Source organism: Neomonachus schauinslandi, chromosome X (genome assembly GCF_002201575.2).
Source record: "Neomonachus schauinslandi chromosome X, ASM220157v2, whole genome shotgun sequence".
Classification (NCBI taxonomy): domain Eukaryota; kingdom Metazoa; phylum Chordata; class Mammalia; order Carnivora; family Phocidae; genus Neomonachus; species Neomonachus schauinslandi.
Genome location: NC_058419.1, coordinates 15,489,576 through 15,510,369, shown reverse-complemented (window position 1 = coordinate 15,510,369; position 20,794 = coordinate 15,489,576). Strand labels below are relative to the sequence as shown.

General features: G+C 43.3%; 1 protein-coding gene across 1 annotated transcript in view; it reads left to right on the top strand.

Moving 5' to 3' along the window:
* The window catches only part of ADGRG4 (adhesion G protein-coupled receptor G4), an 87,023-nt gene that overhangs the window by 6,994 nt on the left and 59,235 nt on the right, over positions 1 to 20,794 (top strand). Inside the window, 5 exon segments of the mRNA XM_021685017.1 lie at positions 8,776 to 14,500; positions 15,470 to 15,569; positions 17,211 to 17,275; positions 18,920 to 18,951; positions 20,184 to 20,244. Of these exon segments, the coding sequence (XP_021540692.1) occupies positions 8,776 to 14,500; positions 15,470 to 15,569; positions 17,211 to 17,275; positions 18,920 to 18,951; positions 20,184 to 20,244 (5,983 nt within the window).

Genomic DNA, 20,794 nt, shown 5'->3' with positions numbered 1-20,794 from the left:
GCGGTTTCTGGCCACTATTATCTCTCACAAATCTAATAAACACACCCTGAATTATATTTCCAAAGGTCGTGATTGAAAGAAAAAAACCAGGTGCAATAGGTAGGCTAGAAAAACACAAAGATTTAATATGAGGTGATATACCCAAATCACAGGCAGATTTTGGTACCTTAGCAAATGTTCTCCTTAATATTCTCTTGACAGGTACATCAGCAACAAAATGCCTCATAAATATTCAGCGACTCTATACCTCTGTTCTCCAGCTCCCAATGATTACAATAATACAATTTTGTCTAGAGTGAAGGAGCAAATGGCAATTAAGCCCACAGGCCCCTGTGAATTAACATGGATTATCCCCACTTTAAAATACGGAGATAGCAAAGCTCATGCAAATCATTTGGGCAAATGATCACTTGTTCACAAATGGGAACAGAATGAATGTGGCAAAACATGTTTGCAAGCCCTTCAAAGATGGAGGCTGGCCTCCGTGGTTTCTGTGGTCCCTCCAGTAGGGATGGACATTCGGTTTTCACTCAGCTACCTGCATGATGTGGGCTTTTGCATTTGCCTTTTTTTAATTGAGAGAAGTGTAGATTCACCTGTGGCTGGAGATCCCTTGTACAATTTGCCCAGTTTCCCCCAAGACTAACATTTCACAAAGCTGTAGGATGATGACCAGAATATTGACGTTGATACAATTCACCAATCTTATTCAGATTTCCCTAGTCCTACTTGGACTCATTTGTGTGTCTGTGTGTATTAAGTTCTATATAATTCTATCACTTGTGTCGATTTGTGTATCTACCACCACAGTCAAGGTAGTGAATGCTTTCAGTACCTCAGGGACCCGCCCCCCTCACCGTCGCCCCTCATAAACACACCCACCTCCCTCCTGTCCTTTCTCTCCACCTCCCTCTGCTCCCCACATCGCTAACCCTTGACGACCACTAATCCGTCTGCCATTTCTAGGAGTGTGTCATTTAAAAAATGTTAGTAAATGGAATCAGACAGTATGTAACCTTTTGGCATTGACTTTTTTTTTCACTCAGTATCATTCCCTTGAGATCTGTCTAGGTTGTATGTATCCATAGTTTGTCCTTTTCCATTTCTGAGTAAGGTTCCATGGTATGGATGTGCCACAGTTTGTTTAGACATTCACCTGATTAAGGACATTTGGGCTGATTCTAAGTTTTGGATATAGCCACTCCCTCCCCCTAAAAAACCACACCCTGTCATGAATCTCCGTGTACAGGTTTTTGTGTAAACACAAATTTTCATTTCTTTGGGATAAATGCCCAGGAGTGCCATTGCTGAGCTGGATGGTAGTTGCCCATTTAGTTTTATATGAAACCGTCAGGCTGTTTTCCAGAGTGGCTGTACCTTCTTGTATTTCTACCAGCAATGGATGAGTGATCCAGTTTCTCTCCATCCTTGCCAGCATTTGGTGTTGCCACTACTTTTTATTTTAGCTATTCCAGTAAGTGTGTAGTGCAGTTTCATTATGGTTTTCTTTCTTTTTTAAAAATTGTTTTGTTTTATTTTTTTAAATTTTATTTTATTATGTTATGTTAGTCACCACACAATACATCATTAGTTTTTGATGTCATTATGGTTTTCATTTGCATTTCCCTGGTGCCTAATGACATTGAACATCCTTTGCTATGATTATTTGCCATTTGTACATCCTCCTCAGTAAACTATTCATGTCTTTTGCCTATTTTTTAAGAAGATTGTATTTATTTGTTTGACAGAGAGAGACAGAGCGAGACAGGGAACACAAGCAGGGGGAGTGGGAGAGGGAGAAGCAGGCTTCCCCACGGAGCAGGGGGCCCGATGTGGGGCTCGATCCCAGGACCCTGGGATCATGACCTGAACCGAAGACAGACACTTAACGACTGAGCCACCCAGGCACTCCTTTACTGTTGAGTCTTGAGAGGTCTATATATATTCTAGTCCTTAGTTGGATATATGTTTTGCAAATATTTTCTCCTAGTCTATAGATTGCTTTTAAAAATTCTTTTCACATGGGCTTTCATGGAGCAAAACCTTTGAGTTTTGGTGAAGTCCAATTTATCAGTTTTTCTTTTGGTGTCAAGTCGAAGAACTCTTTGCTTAGTGCTAATTTTGTACCCTCCAACCTTGCTGAACTCACTTCTTTTTTTTTTTTTATTTTAAAAGGTTTTATTTATTTATTTGTCAGAGAGAGCACAAGCATGGGGAGCGGCAGGCAGAGGGAGAAGCAGGCTCCCTGCTGAGCAAGGAGCCCAATGTGGGACTGGATCCCAGGACCCTGGGATCATGACCCGAGCTGAAGGCAGAGCTTAACCGACTGAGCCACCCAGGCCTCCCACTGAACTCACTTCTAAGTTTCAGGGGGTTGGTTTTTGTTTTTGTTTTTTTTAGATTACTTGGGATTTTCTACATGGACAATCATGTAATCTGCAATGCTTAAAAAATTTTTTTTTATTAAGTAAACTACCCCCAATATGGGGCCCAAACTCACAATCCTGAGATCAAGAGTTGCATGCTCTACTGACTGAGCCCGCCCAGCACCACTGCAAGGTCTTTTATTTCTTTTTCTTTCCTTACTGGAATGCCTCTGGCTTCCAGTACTATGTTGACTAAAAGTGGTGAGAGTGGACATTCTTGCCTTGCTTCCAGTCTTGGAGGAAAGACATTCAGTCTTTCACCATTATGGTTGATTTTATGTTGTTTTATTTTTATTTTTTTAAAGATTGTATTTATTTTTTTGACAGAGAGAGACACAGCGAGAGAGGGAACACAAGCAGGGGGAGTGGGAGAGGGAGAAGCAAGCTTCCCGTGGAGCAGGGAGCCCAGTGCGGGGCTCGATCCCAGGACCCTGGGACCATGACCTGAACAGAAGGCAGATGCTTAACTGACTGAGCCACCCAGGCGCCATATTTTATGTTTTTTTTTTTTAAAGATCTATTTATTTATTTGAGAGAGAGAGAGCATGTGCAGGAGTGGGGGGAGGGGCAGAGGGAGAGGGAGAGAGAGAATCTCAAGCAGACACCCCGCTGAGTGCAGAGGCTGAGGGAGCTAGATCTCAAGACCCCGAATTCGTGACCTGAGCTAAAATCAAGAGTTGGACGCTTAACTGACTGAGCCACCCAGGCGCCCCTGGTTGATTTTAAATGTGGGTTTCTTGGTGATGTTCTTTATCAAATTGACATAAATACCCTCTGTTCCTACCTTGCCAAGGGATTTTACCATGAATGCACATGGGATTTTGTCAAATGCTTTTTCTGTATCAATTGAACCTGTTTCCTAACCCATCGTAATTAGTTGCCAGACTTGGGGTTTGAAAGAATCTTTAATTCCTATGAATCTTGGTTAAAAAGTTACTGACATTTGATTTGATCGACTTTATCTGGGATATGAATGATTCTTCAAGGCAGATATTGTTTCAGGGCATGGCTGTAATTTGGGATCCCCATTGGGTTTCTATGCCTAGGCTTGGAAGGGCATCTTCACATTTTGGTTTAGCACCGTGATACTCTCCTCTAGGGTTTATGTCTCATTATTTTGGGTGATTGCTTATTCTTGAGCTGTTCAGCACTTACAGAACTTGGCTTTTATTATCTATGTTTGTCTTTCCTTGTTTTTTTTTTTTTTTTTTAGGTAGAGTCTCTTCTTTCTCCTAGGTTTGTGGTGGTTCTGTGTAAATTGAGGGCATGCACTTATGGGTACTAGATGATTAAAACACTGGCACACACCGTCTTACTTCTCTACATGTTTCATCTGTGGAAATCTCATCCTGTCAACACTGTACCTCTCTGGGCCTAGTCTCTAAATGAAGGGATTGAATACAATTTCCAAGACTTAGTTCTACGATTCTGTGATTTTAATTAAGGCAGACGAGTCTTTGTTAATAAAGACGTTAGAGGAAAAACTTGGTACAGTAATCCCTCTGGAAAAAAACTCTCATCTGGAAGGTTCGATGGGAGATCTGGGGAAATAGAGAAATCCAGGCTTCGGGTTTAAGTGAGGCAATGTAAGTTGCATTATTTTCTAAGAGATACCTGGTACTTAAAATGCTACCTGCTTGGCAGTTTTGTTCAACTCATTTGTTTTTCCTTTTCTAAGTTTTTTTTTTTAAGATTTTCTTTTATTCTTTAAAAAGATTTTATTTATTTATTTATTTTACAGAGAGAGACTGAGGGGCTGAGGGGGAGGGAGAGGGCGAGGGAGAGAATCTCAAGCAGACTCCTTGCTGCGTGCGGAGCCCAATGAGAGGCTAAATCTCATGACCCTGAGATCATGACCTGAACTGAAACCAAGAGTCAGATGCTCAACCAACTGAGCTGCCCAGGTGCCCCCTAAGATTTTATTTTTAAGTAATTTCTACACCCAATGTGGGGCTCACACTCACAACCCCAAGATGAAGAGTCCCACACTCCACCGACTGAGCCAGCTAGACACCCCCCCTCCTTTCCTAAGTTTTATGCTACTTTTTGAGATGCTTATTGGAAGTGTTAATAACAGTTAACATCTACAGCTCAGCCATCTTTAGATACAAATATCGCACCTAACTCCCATCCTCTGTGTTCTGAGTTTCTCGTTACTCATTAGGACTCCTGTAACAGTGCTCTTTGAATATTGTATCAAAGAGGATAACTTGGACTTTTCTGGTATTCGGTATTTTATTGTTTTCCTAAAAAGTGAGTGCAGCTCCATCATGAATCATTTGTAAAAGAATGGGAATTAGTGTATTCTTGGAGAGTGTTTCGGGCTCTGGGATGCCATGCTCCTCAAGTGTGGTATAAGTGACCCTTTCACAGGTTTTGCTAAGCCAGTTGGCTGTGGTAAAGCCTTTTACAAAAATGGAAACCCGGGGCGCCTGGGTGGCTCAGTCGTTGAGCGTCTGCCTTCGGCTCAGGTCACAGTCCCAGGGTCCTGGGATCGAGCCCCGCATCGGGCTCCCTGCTCCGCGGGAAGCCTGCTTCTCCCTCTCCCACTCCCCCTGCTTGTGTTCCTTCTCTCGCTGTGTCTCTCTCTATCAAATAAATAAAAAATCTTTAAAAAAAAAAATGGAAACCCAAATCCTGACAATTCTCCCTCTACTTGTACTTTACGGACACATTTGAAGGCAGAAAGGTTGAAATAAATGTTGTGCTCCAGAAACATAGCAGTTTCTTGGTAAGGCCTAACAGAATGTGGATCTCTGATCATTGAAATGATGTCGTAAAATTAAGTGGGAGAGTACTTCTATTAACTCTGACTTTTCCCCTTGCACACGTGTGTTGTGACTTTATGCATGTGTGACTTTTGTCAACTCTGTCTGTACAGTCAGTTGCAGGCTTCCGAGTGTCATTCATCCTACTTGCTAATGACCACAAAATCCTAAAGAACATCCTACACACATCTCAGAATTTCTATCTATGCAAATTAAAAGTAATTTTAATGCTCAAGACAGTGAAACAAGTTAGTAGATTGTCTACCACCATAATTATTTCTACATCATAAGTAATATGCTTCCCAGGTGGATAAATTCAAAACGCTAATTTCCCAATGGTAAATATGCATGATTTCATTCTGGGTGATCTGAACTGGAGAAAAATTATGACTCAGTCTTGAATTTTACTATGCACCATTTTCGCTTGGATGTTCCATCATCCCGAGTTCCACTTATCCAAGTCAGAAGTGCATATTTTTCTTCTGAGAGAGGCCACCTTCCCAATTTTCCTATTTCCTATTCTCCAAGTCACCCAAAAGCAAAATTTGAGTCCTCTGAGATTTCTCTGTCTTCTTTAACTCATAAGCTTCTTTGTTACCATAACCTGTCAATTCTTCCTTTAGGAATCCCCCATACTACTTTTATTTCATTCCAAGCCCTCACCATCCACTTATTCAGTCAACCTGCAAATATTTACTGGACATCTACCATGTGCCAGGCCCTGCGCATATGGTGTAGTGAGGAAGACAGACTGTAATAAGCACACACCGATGTAAACCTGCAGTGGTGACAACTACTCTGAAGAAGAGGTATGGGGTGTCCTAAGAGCCTAGAATAGATTGGTGTGACCTAGTCATGGAGGCTAAAGAAGGTAGCAGGCTTCCTTGAGGAAGTGATGCATGAGCTGAGCTCTGAAGGATGAGGAGAAGAGGGATGGGAAGAACATTCCAAGTACAGGTAACAGGGTAGGTAGCAGTCTTGTGGTGGGAAAGAGAATGCCAAGTATTGGAGGATTTAAATGAGGCTGGTGGGCTGAAGCCCAAGAAACAAGGGAGAAACCTCACACAGAGTGAGGACAGACAGGTGGGTAGGGACCAAACTGCACATAGCTTTGTAAGCTCTATTAAGAGGCACATTTTTTTAATCCTAGGAATAATAGAAGGCCACTAAAGGGAGCTAAGTTTGTGTGTATTTGTGTGTGTGTGTGTGTGTGTGTGTGAGAGAGAGAGAGAGAGAGAGAGACATGATAAAATTTGCATTTCAAAAAGATCATCCTGATTGAACTATGGAACAGATTGGAGGGGGGCCAAGAGCAGAGGGAGAGAGTTCAGTTGGGAGGCTACTGCAGAGTCCAGGTGAAGAGACTGATGGTGGTTTGGTGAGGATGGTAAGTGATTGAGATGGAGAGAAACAGATGGAATCAAGAGCTATTTAGGAGGTAAGAGTCATAGGGCAAAATTATGGGTTGGCTATGGCAGGTGAGAGAGAAAAGGAAGAAGACCGCGGGAGAGGGTTTTGGCTTGCATGACTGAATGTATGATGATGTCTTTCACTGAGAGAGTACTGAAGGAGGACCCAGTTTGGAGAGAAGACAATGAGTTCAAATTGGGGCGTATTGAGTTTGAGGGGTTAAGGAGATATCCAAGAGATGTCAAGTGAGCAATGGTGGAGCTCAGAATAGAGATCTGGTCTAGAGATATAAACTTTGACTTTCATCTGTGTACAGGTGTAAACTCAAATATGAAGGTGTATGGAGGAACCACAGGGTAAGAAGAGAAGAGGTGCTGGGACCAAGCCTTGAGGAACTCTAATATTTAATGACTGGATTAAATAGGATGGGTCTGCAAAGGAGATAGAAAAGGAGCGGCCGGAGGATCAGGAGAAAGCCCAAGAGTGTGTTATGTCATGGAAATCAATGAAAAGAGTATTTTAAGAAGGATGGAGAAGTCAACATTGTCAAAAGCTGTTGAGAGGTCAAATAAGATGAAGACTGAAAAAGTATCCATAGTATGTGTCCTCATGGAGGCCATTGGTGGCCTTAGTGGGTGCTGTGCGGTGGAATGATGACAAAACCCAGACTAGGGTGGGCTAAAGAATGGGGCCGAGGAGGGTGGAGACAGTCAGTATAGATAAAACTTTATTTAAAGCGATGTGATGGGGAGGAGGGAGATGGGACAGTACCTGCAGAGATGTGGGGCTTTTATTTTTTTTATTGTAAGAGACTAGAAGATGTTTTAAATCAGGAAGGAAAGGCTCCTTAGGAAAAGGAGGGCTAACTGCGATGGTAGCGCAGCTGAGTTTCTGATCACTTCAGTTAGGTTTTCCTGTGAAGTAAGGGACACAGTTACTTAATAAACATGTGGGGGCAGAGTTTGATAATGAGGAAGGTTTTATTTTATGTATTTATTTATTTTTAAGATTTTATTTGATGAGAGAGGGACAGAAAGAGAGAGAGAGAGCGTACACAAGCAGGGGGAGGGGCAGAAGGAGAGGGAGAAGCAGGCACTCCGCTGAGCAGGGAGCCCGACGTGGGGCTCGATCCCAGGACCCTGGGATCATGACCTGAGCCGAAGGCAGATGCTTAACTGCTGAGCCACCCAGGCGCCCCAGTGAGGAAGGTTTTATTTATTTTATTCTTTTATTTTTTAAAGATTTTATTTATTTATTTGAGAGAGAGAATGAGATAGAGAGAGCATGAGAGGGAGGAGGGTCAGAGGGAGAAGCAGACTCCCTGCCGAGCAGGGAGCCCGATGCGGGACTCGATCCCGGGACTCCAGGATCATGACCTGAGCTGAAGGTAGTCGCTTAACCAACTGAGCCACCCAGGCGCCCGAGGAAGGTTTTAAATAGTTACTGTAGAGAGTAGTAGCAAAATTGACCAAAGAAAAGTAGTGGGATGGCTGGGCAGTGTGAAAGGCTTATTTGGGGTTGGTGATGATGAAATTATAGAAATACTAGTTCATCCCCTTGTGTGACCGTGTCCGGCAGTGCTTGACTGCTCAAGTGCAGGTATGGAGGTGATGGAGAGTTGGGTTGGCCCAGAGTTGGTGGGAGTGAGGTGAGGAGGAGGACTCTACCAGCCTCCTAAAAAGTCTCCTTGCTTTCAGTGTCTTCCTGTTCCTATCCATCCTGTATACGAAATTCATGTTTTTTTTTTTAGAGAGAGAGAGAGAGCATGGGCGAGCATGCGAGTGGGGTTGGGAAGGGGCAGAGGAGAGGGAGAGAGAGAATCTTAAGCAGGCTTCATGCCCAGCACAGAGCCCAATGCAGGGCTCAGCCTCATGACCCTGAGATCATGAGCTGAGCCGAAATCAAGAGTTGGACACAACCAACTGAGCCACCCAGGCGCCCCTGAAATGGATGTCCTTCTACTTGTTACATAATGAGGGCATTTTGAGAACCATATAGAGATTTTAGAAAGTAGAAAATCATCTTAAGAAAAACCACATAATCAAGTGGCTTGATTATATCTGATACTTATCGCCTCTTAAAAACATGAGAAAAAATTATAGAGCTCTAACAGAATTGTCTCTGATTTCTAAAGCCAAATCCAAAGTAACACATGCTTTCTAATTTTTCAGTTGTTTCTGAAAATATAACAATTCAAGAAATGAGCACAACTCTTTCACAACAAATAGATTTGACAACTCCATCCCAAGTTACTGGACTAAAACCACAAGAGACGATATATTCTTCTACAATGACGTTTAAAAGCATGCCTGTATTTGCAACTGATGATACAACCTTATCATATTCCAATACAACATCTCCACCTCTGGAAACAATGGCTGCACCAAAATTTTTAAAGACACCCGTAGCTGAGACAACCAGATTCACGGCAGACATTTTGTCTACTTCAGCGGCCATCACTCTGCCTACCAAGAGTACCTCTATAGGCACTACTACCAACTCCATGAAGATAACTAAATCCCCATCTTCAGAGAGCACAAGGACAACAAAAATGGCTGAAGCCATTGCTACTGAGACCTTTCATCCAACTACAGCTACGAATTTTCTATACATGTCCGGACTTACCAAGAATTCAATTATATCCAAGACTTCAGTGACTGGATCTCAGTCAACCATTAGGAAGACAACATCTTTATTCTCATCTGCTGAGTCGATACCCATATCTACAACATCTTGGCCCAAACACAAATCCGCAGGTATTGATGCACTTTCAGTCGCCACAGCTAGCCAGGAGTTTCTTGCCTTCACAGCTGCTGGAACAGTACCTTGGTCCACGGTGGAAGAGACTTCAGCTACAACTACTCATGTTGGGACTGCATCAACGTTCCCACCTGAGTCTGTGCTCAACTCCACAGTTGCTCCAGTGGATTCTGTATTTCCTAGAAATCAGACAGCATCCACATTGGCAACAACTGGCATGGAAATAGCATCTCCAATTCATTCAAAAACGCTCCCAACTAGGCCTATTGAGATGATGCCTGTGTTAACTGCTGAAACAGAATTGACATCTACAAATTTCCAAGACGTCTCTTCACCCAGAATGGTGGATACAATATCTACCTTCATACCAAAAAGGGCCTCTTCTGTGGCCCTTTCTTTCAAGACATCCTCCCCGCTCACCAGAGCTCAGAGTGTACAGCCGGTTATTGATGCTGAGACTACACACACAGCCTTGACCCTTGGGGTCACACTTGCACCCATGGCAACTGACACTCTGCTTCCCCCCATAACACCTGGGCCAGTATATACCCAGAATACACCCACAGGTGGCGGAAACATGCTTCCTTTGAATGCCACTAGATCAGCTTCCACATTCAAGGCGTCTGAGTCTGGTCACACATCGATAACTGATGATGGTGCCCATCTGTTCGCTACCAGTGAAACCACGTGGACTCCCAGGCCAGACCAGACCTTGTGGACATCAGCGTTCCATGGGAGCGCTTCTAATGCAGGACATTCATCCACTGCTAGCACTGCTACTACCCCACCAGAAGCCCCCTCCGGAAGCGAGGCTACCACTATCACTGATGCTAGCGTGACTGCTGGTGCCTCTACAGACAGATACGCAACAGCTCTATCCACGCTCACGACTTCGTGGCTTGCTAATTTCACCACAGTTTCCGGAACCACATCTGTAACCAAATTGCCTGAGATTAAACTTACCACTTTAGGACACAAAACTACTCCTCTGCCCACAGCAGCTGGAGGTGAGCTTCTTTCCACACCAAGGGAGACATTGGTTCCTACGGTAGATATCATACCTACCCTTGCTGACATTGGACCAAATGTCTCTACTGAGGAGAGCGCTAACGGTCTTGCGACAAGGACAGAAACAGCTTCCCGGTATCTTGAGGGAAAATCAACTCTAGCAGTGACAACTGAGCTTTCCCCATTTGCAACAATGCTGGAAGCAACAGAATCTGCACAAATGGTAACAGCCTCTGTCACCATTTCCCCTTTTCCTGACGCAGAAAAGTTGACCACCCCGTTGGATAATAAAACTGCAACCACTGAGGTGAGAGGAAGTTGGATTTCTACAAAATCGATGGAAACCACACCTAAGAGCTCATACGACGGAACCACAGAAATCTTTAATTCTGCCCACACCCACACAGCACACTGGACTTCAGAGGCTCCACCTGAGGGAAATCCAACTCCATCTCCCAATTCTGGCAGCACACAGACATTCCCTGAACCCTTGGGTGCTTCCACCACAAGGATTTGGGGGACCAGTTTTGCCACTCTCCCTACAGACATGACAGCTATGTCCTTGTCTGCTGGCATCTTGTCTCCACAGCCTACTGCTACCCATTCCTCAGCAGCCCCTGTGCCATCAGCTATGGTGACCACAGCATCAGCGTCACCATTGGATCAGACAGCTTCCACGACCAGCAATACAGTGCCTGCCCACAGACACTCGATTCCCACCACTTCAGAAGCCACAGTGTTCTCTGTCAGGATGACACCCACGGCAGTTCCCTCTCTGACAGAGACTCCAGTCGCCTCGTGGAGGCCTCCCACTCCTGTGGCAACTAAGGCTGAGACCACCTTTCTCTTCACCTCAGCTGACACAGTAACCCCATTTACACCCACTCTTGTCTGCTCTAAATCTCTCTCCAGCAACATTCCTGTTGTGTCCTCCACCCATGTGATTTCAACTACGTTGACACCAGTAGCAACCCAGCCCATATCTCAAGGGGAGGAGACTTCTACCCACGCTCTCAGCCTTCCGTACACTCTCAGCAGCAGTGAGAATGTAGTTAGTTTGGCTCCTAGCTCCACAGAAACTTCTGTTGTTGATGAGACCATGCCCTCACACACCTCTGCCAATAAGCTTACAGTAGATGGTCACATTTCTCAGTCTTCAACAGGTCTTGGAGACACACTGGTCCCCACCCTATTAGTGACTGACATTTCTACCATATCTTCTGACAAAGAGCGGATGGCCATATCCCCGGGAAACGCCCCTAGAACTATGGAGGCGACAGAAATGTCCCCATCAAAGAATCCTTTTATTTCAGACTCCCAGGGTACTTCATCCTTGGAAATGACAGATACAGGATTTGCTGAGACCACGACAATTTCTAGTCACCAAACACATTCACCTTCAGAGTTTCCACTTGCAACTCCACCTGACAGGATTTCAGCTCCATCTCCCACTTCTGGGACTATACAGACTACACCTACCTCTCTCTCAAGTCACACAGTAGATGCTCACATTCCAGAAATGTCTACCAGTCTTGGGAAAACAGCCCTCCCTTCACAAGCCCTGACAATTACCACATTTTTGTCTCCTGAAAAAGAAAGCATCGGTGCCCTTTCAGTATATACTCCCAGGACTGAGAAAATGATAGGAAGTACCACCTCTGTGACTCACCCTTTCTCATACCGCCAGGATACTTCATCTGTAGACACCATAACTTCCAGGACAACAAGAATATCCAATCCTGTAAATGTCAACACAACTCTTTCATACTTGCTTTCCCCTAAGACTCAAACTGAGGTGACTTCAGTCGCTTCTCCCATTTCTGAAAGTACACAGACCTTCCCTGAGCCCCTGTCTCTTTCCACAACTGGACTAGCTAGTGCCAATTTTACAGTCGTCTCTGCTGATGGGATCACTACAGCCCTGTCTGCTCCAAAGGCACCTATGGTACTTCTTGGGAAAACCTCTGTGGCGACATTGACTCCTATCTACCAGATGTCCTCACTGCCAGTCAGTGTCACTGCCTTCAGCTCCAAAAGAGTTTCTGACACTCCCACAATACCAATAACGAAATCTTCTAAAACAGCACACCCAGACTGTTTGAAAAGTCCCTCCATAGCCACTTCTGGGCCTATGTCTGAGATGCCCTCAATGTCAGTTAATGGCTCTGCTTTCTCACCTCCAGCTGTTTCTTTTGACACTTCCACAAGAGTTGGATCATTCTCTTCATTATTGTCTACCCCTAAGACTACTATGACCCTACAAACATCTACATTGGATGTCGCACCTGGGCCTACTTCAAAAAGCGCACTGTTTTCCTCTGCTTCCTTTACTTCAGGAATGACAGAGGTGTCCTCCAGGATCACACCTACATCCTCTTCCTCTCCGACACAGCCAACTTTCCCCTCTGTGAAAACCATTCCAACCACTGTTATGGCGGGGATAGCGATTCCATCTGTAGGCACCGCTGCCTCCTCTCTACTCGGTTCTAGGAACACTGAAGCTATTTCTTCCATTCCAAAGACCACATTTTCACCATTTCGAGCAACAACTCGGCAGTCGTCACAAAGAGATGAGACTACAACTCTGGGCATATTATCTCTCACAAACACTTATTCCAGAACTGCTGCCCTTGAAAGTGTGCTTTCATCTACTCCGTCAGATAATCTCTATACTTCATTGAATATTCAGGTTTCCCCATCTTTGACGAGCTTTAAGAGCACTCCTGGACCCACAGAAAGGGTAAAAGCCACCACTTACCTTTCTTCGAATACAGATAAGATGACTCCCTTGTCAGAAAATACTTCAGCAGCTGAACTAACAAAAGGTGCCACATCTGTGGTTACCCCTGTTTTGTACCCCCCACGGACTCCATCCATCGCAATGCCACCCTCTGTGACATCATTTCTTTTTTCACCTCATAGTACTGAAGCCAAGTTCTCCACTCCAGAGACTTTTTTCCCTCTTACATCCCAAATGGTTGAATTTCCAGTTCTGGGAACAAGAATCACATCTGGTAACACCCAGTCTCTGCTTATGACTTCCTGGAACACACCCACAGCTAAAGGTTCTCAATTTCCAATTTCCACCACTACTCATACACCTACACCCCGCAAGGTGGAAACAGAGACTCCATACCTTGTTCCTGGGTCTTTGTCAACATTCACAGCTTCTCTCACTGGTCTGGTATCTGGAGATGTTATGGCAAAGTCATCAATTTCCACATCAGGAATTCTTCCTACGTTGGGGATGTCTGACAGCCCTTCATCACCAATATCTTCAAGACCTACCACTACCACTTTGGCTGACATTAAGCACACATTTGAGAAGACAGCTACATCTGTAACTCCTGGGACTACCCTCGCATGGAATCCTTCTGGTGCCACTTCAGGATCTATACTTTCAGAGGCTGCTAGTTCATCCATGCTGGCTTGGGTTTTATCTACTCTCCCTTCGGGTTCTCCACTGGCAACTGTACCCAGTATTCCTCACACTCTAACTTCTTCTCCAGTAGAGGTGTCAAAGTCTGCGTTTCTGACTTCTGACACCACACCAGCGCGCTCATTCACTAACTTGGCCACACTACCCTTTGCTGCTGTAAGCACCGCACTCACCCAAACCACTCCTACACCTACAGTGGGCAGTATCACTACTGGCTTCCCAATTTCTCTCCCCGTATCTATAAAAATCACAGCTGACAGTGCATACATTTCTAAATCCCCCGAGGCATCTTCCAGAACCACTGTGACTGCCAACTCCAGGACCATGTCTCAACCTCTACCCTTTAGCAGAATGAGTAGGTCACCTCCTGCAACTGACCGCATCCTATCTATTAGTTCTGAGCTTCCGCCTAGCCCCGCAGGAACATCTGCATGGAGCAGAATCCCAGCTGCATCAGCATCCCCTACTTTAGTTCTTCCTAAGCCCACGCTGGACTCCTTTCCAAATATAACCAGCACTACACTTACTGCTACCACAGCCTCATTTCCACTCACATCCACTGGAGTAACACATCCTTCTACAGCGGCTTTGTCTTCACTACTCTCTTCCTCTTCTGAGACAACCCGGTTGGACTCCACACCTTCTTTTCTGTCTATGGAAACAGCAACTTCCCTTACAGCCACTAAGTCCATAGGTATGTTCCACAATAGGGGCAGCGTATCACTAACAAAAATGCATGCACAATGGGTCACATGTTCTCTACGGTGGCCATTGCTCTGAAGGCAGAAAAGGATAAAGGAGGGCATAGACGTTTCCTCTCTCTTTCAGACAATGGGTCCAGGGGATACCTTGTCCAAACACAGAATTCTGCTTAGCTCTGCTTTCTTGAAATATAATGCAAATGTATCTTTTCATTCAGCGTGACATTTCTAAATACCTTTCCATCCATTTTGTTCCTGATGCTCTGTCTCTGCCAGTGTGAGCGTGGATCAGGAACTTCACCCTCTCCCAGTAGAGAATTATATGGCCTTAGGTCTGACATGATGACTGCATACCAGCAAACACCAGAAGATACTCCAGCCTGCCTTTTTGAATGCCTCTTAGACAGGCCTCAGCTTCTCCAGTCTCCACCTCCAGCCAGCTTGGGAAGCTTATCCATGGCTGGGGAGTATTTGCCTTCCATGTCATTCAAATATTGGATGTCCCTTCCACTTTTCACATTCCAAAATTGAAATCTGATAGGACAGACAAGAGAAAGAGGAAAAGAGAAAAACCTGAAGCAGAAAGTAAGGCACAGGAAGAAATAAATATTTTCTCAGGGCAAATGATCTTGTGAGATAATGTTCAGCTTGACCATGAAATGGACTGGAAATGTGTTGGCTAATGAAAATTGAGGATTTGGGGGATTTGTAGAATGTCTATCAACTGTGTAGCCATCAGGAAACTGCCCAAATAATTAAAGCAAAAATGTGATGGTAATCTGTTTTGCTTTTGGATACGGAGCCCAAAGTGCTGGTTCTTGACCTTGGAGTTAAATTAAGCAAAATTTAAGAATGAGACTTCATTGTTGGTCTCTTTAAAATGACAAGCAATTTTCACCAAATTTATGGAAGTTAAATTTCTTGAACTAAGTGAATGAAATTAATCTCATTTTTAATTACAATTTCCTTCTACAATATTGAAATGAGCTTCTCTGTGTTTGATGAAGAGCCAAGGATCCTTATTACCAGTGTTGTAAATGAATTTGCAGAAAATTGGGTAAAATAATCTTTTAAATATTTATGGTACATATAAAATATGTGAAGATACATATATGATAGATGGAGTAGATTAAAACTAGGCGTTACTTTTTTTCTACCCATAGCATATTTCACAGCTAATTGGTTTTGATTTTTTGCAGCAAATTTATCCACTCTGTAAGTAACACCGTAAGGATGTATGTGGTCTCTCATAGTGCCAATGCTGAAAGCTTTTATGGGATGTTATTATTTTAATTCGCTTAGAACTGTACATTTCCCTCCACTGACACAAATTCTGGGCCTTTGCCAAATTTTTTTTATTTAGAGAAAAGTAGGAGAGCAGTGATAACAAAGTCTATGCTATTGTATTTACATATGTTTGTTTTCTGCATTTTAATTTTTTTCTCTCCTACACAAGAAATGTTGTATTTATCCTTACATTTTTCTGATAATAAGAGTAATACATACTCTCTGTAAAAAATTCAGACACTGAAATCTGAGACCCAGAAAGTAAATGTCTTCTGTAATACTGCTCCTTGTATTGATTCCTCTTACAGTCTGAGGTATATTCGTTCAGATTTTTTTCCTCTACCTGCGATAACACTGATGCAAGTATGTTCTTTGACAAAAATAACTGGAATCATACAATTATGCTGTCCTGCAACTTGCTTTTTCTCACTTAACTGTGTATCTTTGAGCATATTCATGCTGCAAATATTGATCTACCTCATATACTTAAACAGATACCAAGGATTTCACTCGATGGTTGTGATGTAGTATTTTTTTTTTTTAAATCCAGACATCCGTTGGTGGACATTTAGGTTGCTTTTACTTGTTTTTTCTCTATTTGGAACCAATGCAGACAATAACGCCCTTGCAATAAATTTTGGGGACACTTGAGTTTTTCTATAGGATAAATACCCAGAACTGGAATTGTTGGATCAAAGGACACAAACATTTCACATTTTAATAACTAGAGTTAAGTGGCCTCCCAAACAGGTGATACCAATTTGCACCCCACCAACAGTAAACGATCATGTCTGTTTCCTCTCTTTTTCCATCAGCATTTCTTTGCAAGTGTGTATAACATGATTATAAGTGCTTGAAAGTGGGTGGGTGTATTTGTCCCCTAGGCCTGCCATAACAAAATAGGATGCACTGAGGGTCTTAAACAACAGACATTTCTTTTCTCATGGTTCTGGAGGCTGGAAGTCCAAGATCAAGGTGTTGGCAGGATTGGTTTCTCCTGAGGCCTCTCTCCTTGGCTTGCAGATGGACTGTCTTCTCTCTTTGTCCTCGCGTAGCGTGCATGCGCGCGCACACACCCCCCAGAGAGAGAGAGAGAGAGATCTGGGGTCTCTTTCTCTTCTTATAGGAACACCAGTCCTATCAGATTAGGGCTCCGCCCTTATGACCATATTTAGCCTCAACTGCCTGCTTTAAAGGCCCTACTTCCAAATATAGTTACATTAAGGGGTTCGGGCTTCAACGTATGAATTTCGGAGACAACACAGTTCAGCCCCAAAATAGAAAAACTGAATGGAGCAGATGGAAATGTTGAACCAACCAAAATAATAAATGCAGCATTGTCTCAGGTACCTTTCCTGGGTTAAGATAGAGGAGTGAGAATACTAAATCTGATATGTTTTATCTTTTACAGTTGAATGCTATATTTCAGGACAGTGAATTTGCTCTTGCTAATCTGGCTATTCAAATCAAAACCAGGTACGTGAGTGTCATCTATTGTGGGTCGAAGGCAGTTTGAGGGATTCTGGGTATGTTCCTATCCAGAGGGGATTTCTTTCTTTCTTTTTTTCTTTCTTTCTTTGTTCTGTCTGAGATTTAGGAACTGCATTTTGAGTTGCATCTTCCCTTCTGAGTGTAGGTTCTCTTTGGAATAACAAAGAAATTCTATCATCACTGTAGGGTGTAAAGCCAATGGGAGAACAAAACAGAAGGAAATAAATTGGGGAAATGGTGGAATTGGATCCAGTTACCCTTAATGCCCCTCTTAGTTTTAAAATGCTATGATTCTGTGACTTTGGGGGGGAAAAATCACGCCTTAAAGGGATGAAAGGCTAGGGATGGCCAATGGTGAAGATATAAGACCCTTTATTTTCCAATAATGCACTTTCAGGAGTTAGAAATTCCAAAAGGAACTTGAAGTGTTTAAAGTGAGAAATGCTGACCAGTCTAAGACTTGCCTGGGGCACGAATTTGGAGAGGTGATTGCATTGCTGCAGGCAGGCATTGAGTAGTCTCAAGGAGCCAAAGACAAAGAGAAGACCCGCCTTTCCCCACCCTCTTCAAGAACTCTGGTTCTTTCCTCTAAAATACACGATGTACATCTTTTCAGGCCAATATGTACGATTTAGCTTATTCATTTTAATGACTGCATAGGATTCTTTTGCATGGGTGTGCCAAGGCGTATTTATCCAATTACCTAGTGATGGACATTTCAGTTATTTTCACTCTTGTACATATGTTTGTATGCACCCTTGCTGTACTATTATGGGATAGATTCCTGGAAGTGGGGCTGCTCAGTCAAAGACTTACCACCATTTTTTTTTTTTTTACTATTTTTTTTTATTCTTATGTTAATCCCCATACATTACATCATTAGTTTTAGATGAAGTGTTCCATGATTCATTGTTTGTGCATAACACCCAGTGCTCCATGCAGAACGTGCCCTCCTCAGTACCCACCACCAGGCTGACCCATGCTCCCACCCCCCTCCCCTCTAGAACCCTCAGTTTGTTTCTCAGAGTCCATCGTCCCTCATGGTTCGTCTACCCCTCCGATTTCCCCCGCTTCATTCTTCCCCTCCCGCTACCTTCTTCTTCTTTTTTTTTTTCTTAACATATATTGCATTATTTGTTTCAGAGGTACAGATCTGAGATTCAACAGTCTTGCAAAATTCACAGCGCTTACCAGAGCACATACCCTCCCCAGTGTCTATCACCCAGTCACCCCATCCTTCCCACCCCACCCCCCACTCCAGCAACCCTCAGTTTGTTTCCTGAGATTAAGAATTCCTCATATCAGTGAGATCATATGATACATGTCTTTCTCTGTTTGACTTATTTCACTCAACATAATACCCTCCAGTTCCATCCACGTCGTTGCAAATGGCAAGATCTCATGACTTACCACCATTTTGGTACATAGATAATAATCAGGCTTTTGAAGTGTCTCCTTAGAGCCCTAGTATTTGAATTCCAAACTGGGGGATTCTACTATTCTGCCTCACAGTTGTCTTTCTCCTGAGCTTTTGTCCTAATGTATTGGGCACCATATTTCATATATATATATGTATATATATATATATATACATATATATATATAAATTTGTTTATGCTTTTGATACAGAGACTCTTCTGAGGGGGAAATAACCATGGACCAAACTGTAGTAAGTAATTTTTCAAAATGAATCTACTTGTGACTCCTCCAATACCTGAGTAAATGTAAGTAAAATAGTGCTTCTACCCAAGCATACACCAGGCAAAGCTCAACTGTGGTCATTGAGGATCAAATTACATTTTTTTTTGGCATCTGCACAAGAACCCAGTAAGAAAACCATCCTCTGCTTTTCTCAAGTCCCTGTGGGGCAGTTTTTTGGAGGCACATTTTGTGGGCTATGGAAGTGTGGAGTGACTTGGTTGTAAATGGCAAATGGAATTTCTTGGTTGTAGACATCTTGGAAAGAAGCCTGGTTCTTCCAAGAATGACACAGTTTTTGCAAGACTGGCAGTCACATAATAAATCCACCCTTTACCTGTATAGATTTGAAATCAGGGTGTGACAAAATTATCTCCCATCATCCTTGCCCCAATACTCAGTCCTTATTCCAGTGCCTCCAAGCATTACCATGTTAGACTCTGAAAAGATCAGTAAGCACAGACCTTGTAAGGTATTTAAACATGAGAGAAATATTTTGATTATGCAAAGTACAATCAAGCCTACAGTGCCTTCCAAATTATCTGCCATCATTTAAAATGCTTTCTGTAAAGAGCTGAGTCTGAATTTCTTAATTTAATACATTATAGATAACATGACACAAGTAAAATTCCTCTCAAATAATAGGTGTAAAAAGCCTTTTGGTGACAATGTGGTCCCCAGAATCAGGCTGCCTGCGTTAGAATCCCTATTCTTCCACTTCCTGACTGGGAGACTTTGGGCAACCTAATGACTCTCTGTGCCTCAGTTTCCTCATCTGTAGAATGGGGATGACAATATTACCCTTCCTCATAGGGCTGTTAGAAAGATGGAATAGGATGATTAGTAAATGCTCGATAGTGTTTACTATTGTCATCACCCCGTTAGGGTCCAGATCCAGAAGCCTCAGATTCTGCTCCCAGTTCTGTGACTTGTCAGCTGTGTGATACTGGGCAGATCATTTAACTTCTCTGAGACTTAGCTTCCTCGTCTAGGAAATGGGGTGATAATCCCTGCATTGCCCACACTACAGGGGTGAGGTGAGGACTAGTTGTGTTGACGTTTTTGAGGGTGATTTGCAAATGGCAACAAGTTACATAAATGTAAAGCATAATTATGATTGCTGTTGTTGACAATAAGCCCTGTGCTCAAATGTGACATTTGTTTAAAGATTTCAGTGATGATGTACTTTTGTTTTGCATTATTTTGGAACAGAGAGAAGGGCAAGGAATGGCTACAATTTCCCATGTACCGTCCAGGTAGGAGCTGAGTTTATTCATAGCTGGTACATTTAGTTCTGATTTTCCTTCCATTTAATTCTGTATTTGGAGCCTGTTGGTCAGAGTTGTCAGAAGGAGATCAAAGTACCAGGTGGTTATTTTACAGATGCTGTAATTGGGCTCTTGCCTTCATGAAATAAGTTGTTTCGGTTGGTCATGGTGCAGCCTAGCAGCCTGCCTCCTGCTTCTTTGTAGTGAAGAGAAAATGGGGTCCAAAGTGGTCATAATTTGGGGATGGGGGAATAAAGTGTTTGTTGTCGTCAAAAAAGTCCAGGAAATACTGAGCAGGGAAGTGGAAAAGCAACATGGAAAGCTGCCTTGGTCCTGTTCAGACACATGGTCCAGCCCCTTCTGGAACACTGCTTGATGCAACTCAGAGAGGCTCATGGGAAGGTCACTGACATGTTCAGGGTGCTAAGAGTAAAGAGTCTGTTGCAGCAAAGGGAGACGTTTAAAAAAAGAGGAGTCCTCTTTAGATTGGCAAAATGAGAGCTGGGAAGAGATGGGCTCCACGTGGAAGGGGAGGGCG